The sequence below is a fragment of the Hyperolius riggenbachi genome, chromosome 6 (assembly GCF_040937935.1).
Source record: "Hyperolius riggenbachi isolate aHypRig1 chromosome 6, aHypRig1.pri, whole genome shotgun sequence".
NCBI lineage: Eukaryota > Metazoa > Chordata > Amphibia > Anura > Hyperoliidae > Hyperolius > Hyperolius riggenbachi.
In genome coordinates this window covers 19,849,573-19,864,971 of record NC_090651.1, presented here as the reverse complement: position 1 = coordinate 19,864,971, position 15,399 = coordinate 19,849,573, and the positions used below count along the sequence as shown (strand labels likewise).

The following is a 15,399-nucleotide window of genomic DNA, read 5'->3' as shown; positions in this document are numbered from 1 at the left end:
ATTGGCTGTGTGGAGCCCTGCTGCTGCCGCTGGGGCTGATGGGGGATGGAACATAGACTGGAGAACAAGAGTCTGTGTAGCTGCAGCCGAGTGACACAGACAGGCAGGAGATGAGCCGTGGGGAAGCTGATAACCATGTGTGTGAAGTTACCGGAGCAGAGAGAGGCAGCTCCCTACTAGAGATGGGAAGTTCGGATCTTTTCAATGATCCGGATGATTCGAATCGGATCATTGAAGAGATCCGGATCTTTGATCCGAATCTCGGATCATTTTACTACCGGAAGCATTGGGGGTGAAATGAACAGCAGGACAGGTCTGTGGACAGGAGAAGGGGAGGGAGTGGACACACAGAGAAGGGGAGAAGATGGACAGAGGGCAGGGAGTGGACAGAGAAGGGAGGAGGGACGAGCAGAGAGCAGAAATGTTTGCACGTAATACCCACATGCTGAAGTCATATGCTTTACATATATTTCGCCTATATGCTCATCTGTACACTTTGAAAGAAAAGGTCGCACAGTGAAAGAAAGCATTCCCAGAAGATAAGTGCAGCTGTTTAGTGCCGAGTGCAGGAGGATTACATTGCCTTTCAATCACACTGTCTGCAAAGTTACTGAGCTGTGCTGAGCCAAAAGCTTCCCATGTGTTCACTGTGCAGCACTACGGAACAGCCAGCCTATAATGGGCAGTACGTTATAGCCAGTATGTGTGCTCTACACACATCTGGCAGTGGCACCCATGTCCCCTCTCTCTCATCTACCTGTCTCCCTGCAAGGCTGCCTCCCATCCAACAGAGCGATCCGTGCTTCCAGGACCCCGCTGCCCGCTGAGAGGGGGCGTGTCGCTCCTGGCCCCGCCCCTTTTGCGATCCGAATCACTCATTTTGATGATTCGGATGATCGACTCATAAAATAGATTCGGATCAAAGATCCGAATCGTTCATGATCCGGACAACACTACTCCCTACAATATAGATAAGATTATTATGCTGATTACTTCCTGTCCTCTCTCTGCTTCCAGCATGTGCTCTGCCCCCTCTCTCTCCTGTACTGTGCAGCATAATTGTGGTGTGATGTTCCTGCCCAACGGGGCTGGTGAAGATTGCCGGGCTTGGTGTGATTTCTCCCTTTCCACACAGTCTGTTCCTCCACATCCTTATCTCCCACCCTTCCTTCTCTCTCTCTCTCTCTTTTTTTTGCCCTCACTTGTGTCGCCCCCCCCCCTGCCTTTCCAACACTTCTTATTGCCCATTTCCTCAACTTGCTCTCCCTGCTTCCCTTAACCCCCCCCCCATCTGTTGCACCACCCTTAAAAAGGTACACATCACATTCCTATTGCTCCCGCCTCCCGGCCAGCCGATTTTTGGAGATTCTTTCAGGAAATTGTTCCATCAGTAGCTGCATTTAGTTCCATTGCTCCCTCCCCCCTCCCCCCTCCCACACACACCTTCTGCAGCACTTTACAGAGTACATAGTCATGTCACTGACTGTCCTCAGAGGAGCTCACACTAATCCCACCATAGCCATAGTCTAATGTCCTACCATATTATTATTATGTATTTATATAGCACTGACATCTTCTGCAGCACATTACAGAGTACATAGTCATGTCACTGACTGTCCTCAGAGGAGCTCACAGTCTAATCATACCATAGTCATGGTCTAATGTCCTACCATATTATTATTATGTATTTATATAGCACTGAAGTCTTCTGCAGCACATTACAGAGTACATAGTCATGTCACTGACTGTGCTCAGAGGAGCTCACACTCTAATCCTGCCATAGTCATAGTCTAATGTCCAGTCATATTATTATTATGTATTTATATAGCACGGAAATTTTCTGCAGCACTTTACAGAGTACATAGTCATGCCACTGACTGTCCTCAGAGGAGCTCACAATCTAATCATACCATAGTCATAGTCTAATGTCCTGCCATATTATTATTATGTATTTATATAGCACTGACATATTCTGCAGCACATTACAGAGTACATAGTCATGTCACTGACTGTCCTCAGAGGAGCTCACACTCTAATCCTGCCATAGTCATAGTCTAATGTCCAGTCATATTATTATTATGTATTTATATAGCACAGAAATTTTCTGCAGCACTTTACAGAGTACATAGTCATGCCACTGACTGTCCTCAGAGGAGCTCACAATCCAATCATACCATAGTCATAGTCTAATGTCCTGCCATATTATTATTATGTATTTATATAGCACTGACATATTCTGCAGCACATTACAGAGTACATAGTCATGTCACTGACTGTCCTCAGAGGAGCTCACACTCTAATCCTGCCATAGTCATAGTCTAATGTCCAGTCATATTATTATTATGTATTTATATAGCACTGAAATCTTCTGCAGCACATTACAGAGTACATAGTCATGCCACTGACTGTCCTCAGAGGAGCTCACAATCTAATCCTTCCATAGTCCTAGTCTAATGTCCTTCCATATTATTATTATGTATTTATATAGCACTGAAATCTTCTGCAGCACATTACAGAGTACATAGTCATGTCACTGACTGTCCTCAAAGGAGCTCACAATCGAGTCCTACCATAGTCATAGTCTAATGTCCAATCATATTGTTATTAGTATGTATTTATATAGCACTGACATCTTCTGCAGCACATTACAGAGTACATGGTCATGTCAATAACTGTCCTCAGAGGAGCTCACAAGCTAATCCTACCATAGTCATAGTCTAATGTCCTACCATATTATTATTATGTATTTATATAGCCCTGACATCTTCTGCAACACTTTACAGAGTACATAGTCATGCCAGTAACTGTCCTTAGATGAGCACTTTTCAAATGTGGCATGCACATATAACTATACCTTATATTGATATCTAGGAGCACATGTGCCTTCTTAATGCTATTGTCTGTGGAACATATCTACTCAAATTATGTATATAGGGGACACTGCTACTTAATTATCTTGAGGCACCTGGATATTTAACTTCTTATCTTGAGGCACCTGGCTGCTTTTATTATGGGGGAATGAGACTCTTCTTGGGGGCGGGGCCGGGGGGCGCAATTTAAGTGTTTGCCATAGGCGCTATTTTACCCAGATACGCCACTGGTCAGCAATCATTGCCGACAATAGCAGCCCCGTGTGGCCAAATTTCCGTACACTGCCGCTAATCATGGTTTTTCCAGATCGCAGCTCACGCCCAAATTCCCTGCTCCGGTAAGTAGCAGTGTGGACAGCAGTCCAATCTTTCTGGCTTTAGGTACCTCAAGTGAGTCTCAGGTACTTGTGCATTCCACTGGGCCTCCATCCACTAATACCGAAGTTTTATTTGATTAGAGATTCAGTTGTATAGAAATCGATTAGAAATGAGTTCAGGGCACTGCTTTCAACCAAGCTATCAATTAAAAGTTGATTAGTAAAGAAAGCCATTTTTATTAGCTGGGCACAGGGTGGAGTGTTGGTGGATCTAAGCTGGCCTATACAGCTTTGTATCAGATAGAGCAATTCAAATTATTGGGGGAACCCGCTTAATAGATTAGCAATCGTAATTCTTCTGAAATTGAATGATGTAAGGTGGTATAATGATCGGTACTCCATGACTGATCTCTGATTAGTTGAATCAGGCTGCTGTTGCCTACTGGTTGGCTGGCTATAGACCTTACCTACAGTCATGCATGGGGGTGTAAGGCCTGTAATACAATGTAAACATGTTATAATAAACTCTGTTATAGTAAACATTCAGTTATTGTAAACTACCTCTTCAAGTCCCGGCCAATCTCCATTATAAGTCTATGGGAGCAACACCTGGAAAAGTAAACCCGGATATAATTAAACTGTTCTAGTAAACATTATTGACTCCCGACAGGACAGTGACTCTGGCTATAGTGAAAGGTGGCAGGTGCATGCATCATATGTCTATGTGAAACCCATGCTCTTCAGGCTGGCTGCAGGCGAGTTGATGTCTGATAACACTTGTAAGACAAGAAGAATGGCCCAGCACTGGATATACAGCACTGTACAAATAAGCAGCCTGGGGGAAACGAGGAATAATGTGAACATAAATAAAAGAGGATGCAGTGTTACCACTTCCATGTAGCAATCACTGATAAAAGTAACGTCAGAGTCCTCCCACAGGATTGTACACACACCAGGGTATCTCTTCCCTTGTTAACAAAGACGTTCCTGGCAGCGTGTGGCGTGCAGTACAGGCTACTTTCACTTGTAGTGCAGATCAGAGCGGGCCTACTCGCTGCAAAACTAAGGAGAGTGGAGAGAAGAGTGCTAAGTCCCGCCCGCTGAGGTATCAGAGCCACTCGCATTACAGATATTAAGTAGAATGCTTTGCAGGACACGTAGAGGTATTGGAGCCACTCACAGGAAGTGTCTGCCTCTATTCAGCAATGTCTACAATTTTTAAGGAGCCCTAGATACTCTACTGGCAATATGCCCAGCCTGGCTATGCAGCCCTAAGCTATACTTAACCTTGTAGTCCTCCAAAGGTGTAAGTGCTTGTACTGTACCTCCAATGAGAGGACAGTGTTGCTCCTGTGCAGCAGAGAATGTACCAGTGCATGCTGGGATATTTCTAGGACAAGCGCTTGTACTGTACATCCAATGGGAGGACAGAGCTGCTTCTGTGCAGCAGAGAATGTACCAGGGCATGCAGGGCCATTTCTAGGACAAGTACTTGTACTGTACCTCCAATGGGAGGACAGTGTTGCTCCTGTGCAGCAGAGAATGTACCAGTGCATGCTGGGATATTTCTAGGACAAGCGCTTGTACTGTACATCCAATGGGAGGACAGAGCTGCTTCTGTGCAGCAGAGAATGTACCAGGGCATGCAGGGCCATTTCTAGGACAAGTACTTGTACTGTACCTCCAATGGGAGGACAGAGCTGCTCCTGTGCAGCAGGGAATGTACCAGGGCATGCTGGGATATTTCTAGGACAAGTGCTTGTACAGTACCTCCAATGGGAGGACAGAGCTGCTCCTGTGCAGCAGAGAATGTACCAGGGCATGCTGGGCCATCTCTAGGACAAGTGCTTGTACTGTACCTCCAATGGGAGGACAGAGCTGCTCCTGTGCAGCAGAGAATGTTCTAGGGCATGCTGGGCCATTTCTAGGACAAGTGCTTGTACTGTACCTCCAATGGGAGGACAGAGCTGCTCCTGTGCAGCAGAGAATGTACCAGGGCATGCTGGGCCATTTCTAGGACAAGTGCTTGTACTGTACCTCCAATGGGAGGACAGAGCTGCTCCTGTGCAGCAGAAAATGTACCAGGGCATGCTGGGCAATTTCTAGGACAAGTGCTTGTACTGTACCTCCAATGGGAGAACAGAGCTGCTCCTGTGCTGCAGAGAATGCACCAGGGCATGCTGGGATATTTCTAGGACAAGTGCTTGTACTGTACCTCCAATGGGAGACAGAGCTGCTCCTGTGCAGCAGGGAATGTACCAGGGCATGCTGGGCCATTTCTAGGACAATATCTGATACAGTAAACTTCTGAAGTAGTAAACAACTTTTTTCCCGGTCCCATGGAGTTTACTATAAGGAGATTATACTGTAATGGCTTATTGGTCACCTCCTGTATGCAGACTCAGCTGAAGCTGGTTCTTTAGACTTTTTTTTTTTTTTTTTTTACAAAACTTTATTATTTATGACATCAGAAGAATAGCTCCTATTGACGTTTTTCTTTAGAAGAGTCTTATCTAAAGAGCAGAGCTGCTACTGTCTGTTCGGTATGACATTATTTTGACATTTCCTCCCTATTGTACTCCTATAGTAATATGTAACATCACCCCCTCAATTGCTTCGGAGTGCTGTGACTGCAGCGAAGTGGGGGCAGGAATCCCGCTGCACGGAGTAAAAAAAAACAAGATGGCACCCCTAGCAGGCTATAAGTGAGGTGCGATTGATGGGCAAGCTATTCTGGCAATAATATTAATCTCAGCTGGGGGTAAATGAGGCTAATAGAATCTATTCTGAGAATTTCTGCTTTAATTGCAGTTTTCTTTAAAGGGAACTAGAGCTAACCTAAAGAAAAGATTCTATACATACCTGGGGGTCCTTCCAGCCCCATACGCGCTGATCGATCCCACGCCGCCATCCACGAGAACCGGAGTAATGTCAGATATTGCAGCCCGGAAGCAGCCTTCCTCACTGAGTATCGCGCATGCTCAGTGGGAAGTTAGACATTATTTAGCTGAAGTATCTCCGCTTCCGCACCACGTACACTCCCGAAATTTTCAGGGGAGGGAGGGGACCCACAGATCCAGCTCTGTGTCGAATTGCAGCCCCCTAGCCCCGGTAGTTCCCGAGATAGGTTTGCTGCAATCAGTCTCGGGAACCAGCGGGGCTCGGCGGCTGCAATTCGGCACAGAGCTAGATGTGGGGGTCCCCTCCCTCCCCTGCAAATTTCGGGGGTGTACGTGGTGCGGAAGTGGAGATATTTAGGATGTTTCACACGTGGCTGCACAATGTAATGGGGCGCAGGCTCCTACTGCGCATGCGGGGCTGCAAAATCTGAGAGGCTGCAATAGCTGACATGACACTGGCTCCTGTCAGTGACGTCACCAGAGCTGCGCTACGCAGGAGAAGTGCGCCCTCTACGTATCTCTCCATACACTGCTGCAGAGATACGCAAAGCACCTCTGCTACGCTAGACTGGCGGCAGAGCGTGGTCCCGGTTCTCCTAGATGCGGGCAGTGGTGGATGGCGGCGTGGGAGCGATCAGTGCGTATGGGGCTGGAGGAAGCCCCAGGTATGTATAGAATCTTTTCTTTACTTTAGCTCTGGTTCCCTTTAAAAGGAACCTACAAATGTTCAGATCCTGTCATTAGAAATGGGAGACTAATAAGGGTGCGCCCACACATGCAATTTTGATTGGCCAATGACTGGTCTAATGACAGACCAAAAGTCTGATCAATATTTTTTTGGGGAGGATCAATGCTCCGCACACTGGAAATGATTTCTGATAGATTTGTGCTTCTAATCAAACTATTTAGGAAGAGAGTCATAATACCCAACCTCTTCTCTCCTCCCCAAGCTGATTCAGAAACACTGAATCGATTTAATATATCTGAAATGCAATGGATTATCTTATAATCAATGGAAAGCTTCAATCCTATTTGATTCTCCTTAAAGTGAACCAGAGGCCCCAGAAAAAAGATTTATACATACCTGGGGCTTCCTCCAGCCCCATACGCACGGATCGCTCCCACGCCGCCGTCCTCCGCTTCCTGTATCCGGCGGTACAGAGTCCCGTAGTTTCGGCCAGTCGGAGGCAGCACGCGGCCAATTGTTTGCATCACAGGGGCTCCCGGCATACCCTTACGCGTGCGGTTGCATACTGCGCAGCCGCACGCGTAAGGGTATGGAGGGAGCTCCTGCTCATGCGGACAATTGGACGTGTCCACCGGAAGTGACTGGACCCGGTACCGGCAGATCCAGGAAGCAGGGAATGGCGGCGTGGGAGCGATCCAGGCTAATGGGGCTGGAAGAAGCCCCAGGTAGGTATAAAATCTTTTTTCTTTTTATTACTATGGCGTCTATGGTTCCTTTTAAAGCAGCAGGGACAGCCATATTATCCCAGGGAAAAAAACACACATATAAGTACTGTTATAATTACATAACCGATGTATTGTTCTGTCCAGGTTTTGATTTCAGTGAATTTTATATAGTAAATAAACTATTCCAGGCATTTTCAATCTTTACTGCCTCTGGCTGAAACCAATCCGGATGTCATTTCCTCCCTTACTCTGTTTTTCCTCCTGTCTGAAATTGTGCATGCATTGCCAGACCTCCTCCCCACTGCACTGTCGTATCTAGCTTGTTTTGTAAACACGTGAGCACAACATAGATCATATTTCAGCAGCTTTTGCAGAGGGGCGAGGTATATTTCCCTTCTCAGCCTGTCACACTGAACTGCCCTCAGCTAATCAGTGAGGAGCAGGAATATGGGAGGGGAGATAGCAAGGTTCCATCTTCCCGGCAATGTACCAGAATAGAGCCAGGCTGACTGAGATAAGATTAATTACCGCAAAAACATTTATGATTGTATTGGAATGCTTGCAGTGCAGACTGAATGTAGACTACCTAATAAACACCAAACAGTGGGTAAATTTGATTTTATGGCTGACAATCCTGCTTTAACACAAAAATCCCTTCATACACACACAGACAGAGAACAGACTGCTCGTCCAATCAACACGACTTGGAAAAATAACTTTTATTTCACAATGCATTTATTTCTCTGTGTGGCATAGTAGGTAGTGAACCATTGCCATACATGTCCCAGGTTTTTGTCCATAGTTAATGGCTTCGCCAAAATGGAGTCTCTGTTCGGTGGAGGAAAGCGAGGAGAAGCCAGCATGGAGCAGTAATGAAATCCATCACATTATACAAGGAAATGCCCTGTGGTGGTCCGGAGGGACCCCCCTCACACAGACGCATACAGAGAATGACATCTTCTCATCTATATTCAGCCTGCAGGAACAGATCACAGGGGACGGCCTGAGGTAACACTTCGCCTTGCTCACCACAAAACACCACCAGCGCTTTCACCGCACCGGCATAAATATTGGAGGTGCGAAGCGGGGAAAAATAAAACAGGATGTCAGCAATTTGCAGCAGCTGTCAGACTAAATTGCACATGAGCACCGGAAGGGAGGGAGCCTGGAATGGCGGGGTGGACACAGGCCAGTAAGCGCACAAATAAAGTCTGTAGGTACTTTCCGCAATAAATATGCACCCCCGCCTTGGCGTCATGCTCTGGGATTCTGGGTATGCCATTCATTTTTGAAAAGAATAAAAAGAAACAAATTGCAGAAAGGTTATTTTCCTGCTTGCTGCAATCCGGTATCGCATGAAAGAGAAAACCACATCTGATAGGACAAGAGCTCTGTATGAGGTGAGGGACCTTTTTATAGCAGCACCGTCACTTTAACATGGATCTGTTAACATACGAGGGTTGTCCAAAAAGTAACAGTTGTAACAGGTATTCTTTCTGTGTAATGTAACTTGCATCTGTCAGGATATCCTCTTTCCCTGCACTGCTTGTCACCTGACTGCAGAACGCTGGTAACTGTTTGTTCGGCAACATTAACATGAAGCCTCCCTCTCCTTGCCCATGGGTGAGGAGGGTGATGCTACTACAACAAAGGGATTGAAAAGTTGTAAAAAGATATGAAAAATGGTTAAAGTGTACCTGTAGGAAAAACAGTGCCCCAAAAGGGAACTCGCCTCAATAGAGGAAAGCCTCTGAATAAACCAGAGGCTTCCTCCGCCCCCTCCACTGGCCCGTTCCAGCGATGTGTCCTCTGTCAACAACCTCTTGTCGATGGCTCGCGCCTGGGCAATAGAAACCCTGATTGTGTTTGGCATTTTCCGCGGAAGCCCAAGTGGGTCTGTTCTACTCTGCAAGCGCAGTCGGACACGCTCCATTTCATACGGGATCTCATACAGGAGCGCAGTTGAAAGCTTCAGGAGGACACATCGCTGGAACGGTGAGGTGGAGGGGGACGAGGGAAGCCTCCTGAGGTAAGTATTTAACTTTTACATTTCATATCTTCTCAGGTTTGCTTAACATGTACTGGAGAACTGCAGCTCGGGTACAAAATCAGATACTTACCTCAAGACAGGGAAGCCTCCAGATTCTAGTGAGGCTTTCCTCGCTACTCTGTTGTCTCCCATCGCTGAGCGCGGCATTGTCGCTAATTACATCGGGGCCGCACGGCTCCTCTTCCTGTATCACGACCACGCAATAGCTGACCCAGCCCCGCCCACATATGCGCAATAAGCTGGAGCCGCGGGCTCCAAGGGGCACATTAGGGCTCGCACGGCCATGATCAAGGAAGAGGAGCTGGGAGTCCCCGATGTCAAGGGGGGGGGGGGGGGGCCACGCTCTGCAACGGAGGCTTCAGACGAGCGAGGGAAGCCTCAATCAGAAGGTACGATATGTCTTATATAAAATAAATGTTTCCTTAATAGATTAAAGAAAGATGGCTGTTACTTTCTGGAGGACCCTCATACACTATTATAGGTACCATAAGGAGCCACAGCATCTTTGTTACATCCCACATTCATTATTGTGCACCCAGAGAGCCCCCACAATGTCACAGTCTACACCAGGGCTGGACACAAGAATACAGAGTCCCTGGAGAGATTCTGACCAGTGCAGCAATCAGCTCGATTGACAACAATCTGAGAAAACTCAAAACATAGGGGACAGCTATCAGGGTCAGTACACTGAGAAAGGATATGGCGTGTAAGAAAGAAGCTCATAGTTAGCTTATGGTAACCGCTCCTTAGCAACAGTGTCTGTTTGCAGAATGTAAATATAGTGTGTTCTTTTTAAAGGTATCCAGGTCAATGCAGAAATAATGAAGCGGCCATAACAGATCTGCTCTTAAAGGACAACTGAAGTGAGAGGGATATGGAGGCTGCCATATGTATTTCCTTTTACACAATATCAGTTGCCTGGCAGCCCTGCTGATCATCTTCCTCTAATATTTCTAGACACAGACCCTGAACAAGCATGCAGCAGATCAGGTGTTTCTGACATTATTGTCAGATCTGACAAGATTAGCTGCATGCTTGTTCCTGGTGTGATTCGGACACGACTGTAGCCAAATAGATCAGCAGGACTGCCAAGCAACTGGTATTGTTTAACAGTAAATAAATATGGCAGCTTCCATATCACTCACTTCAGTTGTCCTTTAAAAGGGCCGTTATCCTGATCTTTGCTGTCTATCGAGTCAGTGACTTCTATAATAATCCCGCAGGTCACTAGTTCCAATGCTTCATATTCTGCAAGCTTGTCGCTGGCCTGTGGCCTACTAAGTATTGGAATGAAAGACATCCCTCCCATGTATGTGTAGCTATTACCTTCACAAATCTTAAATATTTCATACATCAGATTCGGTAACAGAAGTTTGAGTTTTTACAATGAATATCTTACTAAACAACATGGCTTCCTGGACTGTTCCTCAGTGAGGTGACAGGTTGCAAGCTTTATTAGTCTAATACTTCACAAACACGGGCAGCCATTACTGTTCCTCAGTGAGGTGCCTGTCTAATGCTGTGTACAACAAGCTCCAGCCTCAAGAATGTTGATTCACACATGGGCAGCCATTACCATTCCTGATGTGACTGGACCCAAGCTTCTTACAAGGCTTCACAAACATTGGTTCAAACATAGGCAGCCATTACAGTTCCTTTAGTGAAGTGACTGACTAAAGCGGTGTACAAGGATATGGTCCCCGCCTCATGAATACTGGCTCCAAAATTGACAGACACTGCTGTACCTCAGCGAGGTGACTGACTTCAAGCTGTTTACAGGACTTTGGCATCGAGAATATTGGTCCCCACACTGGCAGCCATTGCTGTCAGGTGACTGACTTCAAGCTGTTTACAAGACTTACAAGGCAAAGTAACAGACTCCCCAGTTGTTCACAAGGTTTAAGTCTAAAGCTACGTACCGACTTTTCCCGTGACGAGCGATCATTTTCATGATTTCACAACGTGGGTACATGTGCATGATTAAGCAAACGACGACTCCCGCCCAAAGGCCGCAATGGTTTGAACTCTCATTTGCACCTGTCGTGTGTTCCCCTGGGTAGGAAAATGGATTGGGGAATGCTCATTCGTCGTGTCGCTGAGGGTTCCCCAAGTACGGCCCTTAAGGCATATTTTGTACGGGAGGTTGAGCAGCGCACTTGTCAGGCAGTTACATGCAGCCTAATGGCAGCATTTAGTAACACCACAGCATTGCCTGGTGGGCAAAAACTGTCGCGTCTGAGGACCGAAACCGCCATGCTCAGATGCAACTTAATGGGGGCCTGCCTGTCTACTGCCAGTGCTAGCAAGCACCCAATCGGTGAATGGGAGCAAATGACAGGTTCATGGAAAAGAGGCCTAGTGATTACTGGCTGAGGTACTGGTAGCCATTGGTGTTTTTGTGTGAGGTTATTGGCTCCGAGTCGTTTCCCTCATCATTACTAGCTAACCTCTTGTCAACTGTCAGCTTGTCTCTGTCAGATGACTGGCTCCTAGCTGCTTATTATTGGACATTCTGGAAGCCATTTCTGTTCCTCAGTGACATAACTGGGCCTCAGCTTTTTACACAGCTCAAGTCCTACACATATTGCTTGCGAACACAAACAAGCAGGTATTGCCATTCCTACATGAGATGGATGGCTAGACCTGGCAGACAATTCTACTAACAAGGACGTTTCCACTGCCCCAGTAGTGACTACAAAACTTCTTTCACAGGAATATTCTTTTAATTACACAAAATAGCTAAAACGGCGGCCATTTTGAGGCAGTTGCTTTATAGTCTATTAAAAATGGCTGCCGGTACTGTGACATCACAGGTTCCTAGGCAATATATGCATACAGAAGACAAAATAACAGCTTCTGAATCCTACTGATAGAATGAGAAGGCTTATAACATAGATGCATCCATTGTGTGGGTGATCAGACTGTGGAAAAAAGCACCATTAATGTAAAACATCCTTCCTGTAGACAGGAGATATGACCCACTGATAAGAGAATGGGCTAAACGTTTCCACAATTGCGTATGACCGCGCCCGCTAATTAAATAGAAGCTCCATTTTTATAACTATTTATATATTAACAAATAGTCTACCAGTAAAATAAGTGCTTTGCACGGGGGCGTAGCAATAGGGGGTGCAGAGGTAGCGACCGCATCAGGGCCCTTGGGCCAGAGGGGCCCCGAAGGGTCCACCCTCTATCACAGTATTAGCTCTCTGTTGGTCCTGTGGTGGTAATAATCACTTCTATAGATGCTTTTAATAGTAGTAATCATTAACAAACTGTTCCCCATCCCCTTCTTGCAACTCTGACACTGTGGTTGTCCTTCGCAGGTTTTGGTGCGCCATATCAATTGTTATGTATAGAGTGCTTGGGGGGGCCCCATGTAAAACTTGCACCAGGGCCCACAGCTCCTTAGCTACGCCACTGGCTTTGCATCAGCCTACAAAATGGCTGCCTCGTCACGTCAGACAAGGTTTTCCAGCATGCTAAACCGTCGAAAACAAGTCTGCACATGTCTGGTAATGTCTATATATGATAGCAAGGAGAGGTGGCTGCGCTTCCCAAAACAGTCTATGTATGGACTGTATAGGAGTCCAAACAAACTATGAACAACTGGTTTAGATGACAAAAGTTACAGATGTGGATGAGCCTGTTCTAAGCTCCAGGTCCCCCTTAAAGTAAAGGTAATACAAGTTAAAATGGAACTAAACACAGAACTTCCTCTTTGCTCTAAAAAAATAGCCTCAGCATGATAACCTTTATGGGCAAAAGGTCTTCATTACAATGAATGGAAATCCTAAAAAAAACCTGAACTTTTACTTGGTTTTCCTTCTGCAGAGGGCACTGAAAGGGTCAAGCCTCAGTGTTTACTATATCGAGAGTTGCCTAGACACAGCTCTCCTGCAGTCTATTCACAGCTGCTGATAATAACTAATTTGACAAGTTGTTTTGCCTAAACAAACACAGAGAAGTGAATTTCTTCAGCAACTATATGTGGAATGAAGACTTTTCATTGTGTCCTGTGAAAGAGTTCGGGTCCCAAGAAACTGTAGACAAAAGACACCGATTTGTCAAAAATGTGGATTCTTTTTTTCCTCCAAGGTGGAAAGTCATTCCTCTAGGTAGCACTGTTTGCATTTTTAGTAAAGCAATCCTTACAAAAGTCCAACGTTGCGATAAACGCCTACTGGAAGAATACGCAACTTTTCTTCCTCCGACCACAGTGTATGCCCAAGTCTACAGATTCTAGAGATTTTCTACCTAAAGCTTTGTACCAATGTTACATTAAACTAGAGGTGACCAATAAAGACCGCCTCTGAGACACTAGTGTGTGTACAGTGACACTCCTCGTGGACTGACTTAGCTGAGCATTGGCCCTGGGTATTGTTCTCCTCACTCACCCCGCCCCCTCTGATGCGCCTCTTGTACTGTTCCATCCCCCTCCCACCTGCATAGCAACAGGCAGCTAGCAACGCATCTGTGCAGCTTCGGACCCAGACTGTTGCCTGAGGTATTCGATCCCTCCCAGGCTCAGAAAAGGAATACGATTTAATGGGGTTAGTACCTTGCCTTGGGCCCCATTAAATCTTGGTTGTTGGGCCCCCTTGAAGCCCACTAGGCCCCAGGCAGTTTCCTAGCGGGTAATCATGCTCCTCCCAGGCTTCAAATACATTTCCGTATTGTAGAAAGACAGTGACGGATAAAAATGGTCAATGAGATGTTAATAATTCTGTCTTGTGTGCAAATTTTATGCAAGCTGTAGGCAGCTTGGAAACCGGCCAATCAAACAAAAACACTGTTGCATCTGATTGGTCAATTCCAATCCGCATACAATTTGCATGAAAGTCAGAATAATTAGCATATACTGACCATCTCTAGCCAGATAGTTCTTGCCCCCTCTCTGTGTCGTGAATGAACAATTTGGTAAATAAAGTTATTTGTGTTTATAGCGTTCTCTCTCCTGTCGTAAGAAGAATTTGCCTAATCAGTAATTCCCATAAGATACCAATTATAATTATTTGGCAGTGAACACTAACGTTTTTCATAAAAGCGCATTTTTGATGGATACTCTTTAAAAAGAACCTGTGGTAGCAATTATGTGGGTGTAGTGTGTCAAGTGTAGTGAGGTGACAGGTGTGCTTTAAACCAGGGGATGAACATGGCTTTGGCTACTCCACCATGCGGGGAAGGGGGGTGCAGAAGTTCAGAGGGGTAACGTGCTCGGGGTTCCCAGCTCTCCACACTGAGCTCAGGAAGGTAATAATAGGCAATACAATAATATATATATAGTCAGAAATGGTCAAAACAAACAAATCTACCCTCCGCCACAGCTACTTGGATTTGTCCATAATATGCAACCTGAATGTATCCATGGTAAAAGAAAAAAAGTCATTTATCTGTATATCGTTATTAAGATATATATTATATCTTGTCATCCATTTCATATGAATAACCTTAAAAAAAGGGGGGGGAACAATCTCTATTGGAAGTTTTGGACTCTGTTGCAGAGAATTCTGGGAGGAGTCCTCCGGTCTGGCACAGAAGACGTCATGTGACCTCAGGGGAGGGCTAGCCATCAGCGTCTATTTTATGAGCTGGAAAACAAGAGAGACAATTGTGACTGCCTTTTACTTGTCAACAAAATACTTGTCAAAAATTAAAACTTTATTGATACTTTAACCACTCCCATTAAAAGGTACCTTAAAGAGGAACTCCAGTGAACATTTTACTGTTGGCAGGTGATGTAGCCGCTGCATGGTTTTTGGCAGTTGGAAACAGCTGTAAACAGCTATTTCCCACAAAAGTTCAAACTTTTCTTGAGGGAGGGGTTACTTGTGGGAGGGGTTTCACCA

The 15,399-nt window shown here is 45.7% G+C and overlaps 1 protein-coding gene across 1 annotated transcript in view; it reads right to left on the bottom strand.

Moving 5' to 3' along the window:
• Positions 1 to 8,204: 8,204 nt before the first annotated feature.
• The window catches only part of DNAJC11 (DnaJ heat shock protein family (Hsp40) member C11), a 205,140-nt gene continuing 197,945 nt past the window's right edge, over positions 8,205 to 15,399 (bottom strand). Inside the window, exon 16 of the mRNA XM_068238945.1 lies at positions 8,205 to 15,141. Within this exon, the coding sequence (XP_068095046.1) occupies positions 15,116 to 15,141 (26 nt within the window). The 3' untranslated portion in view covers positions 8,205 to 15,115. The remainder of the gene's footprint in view (positions 15,142 to 15,399) is intronic.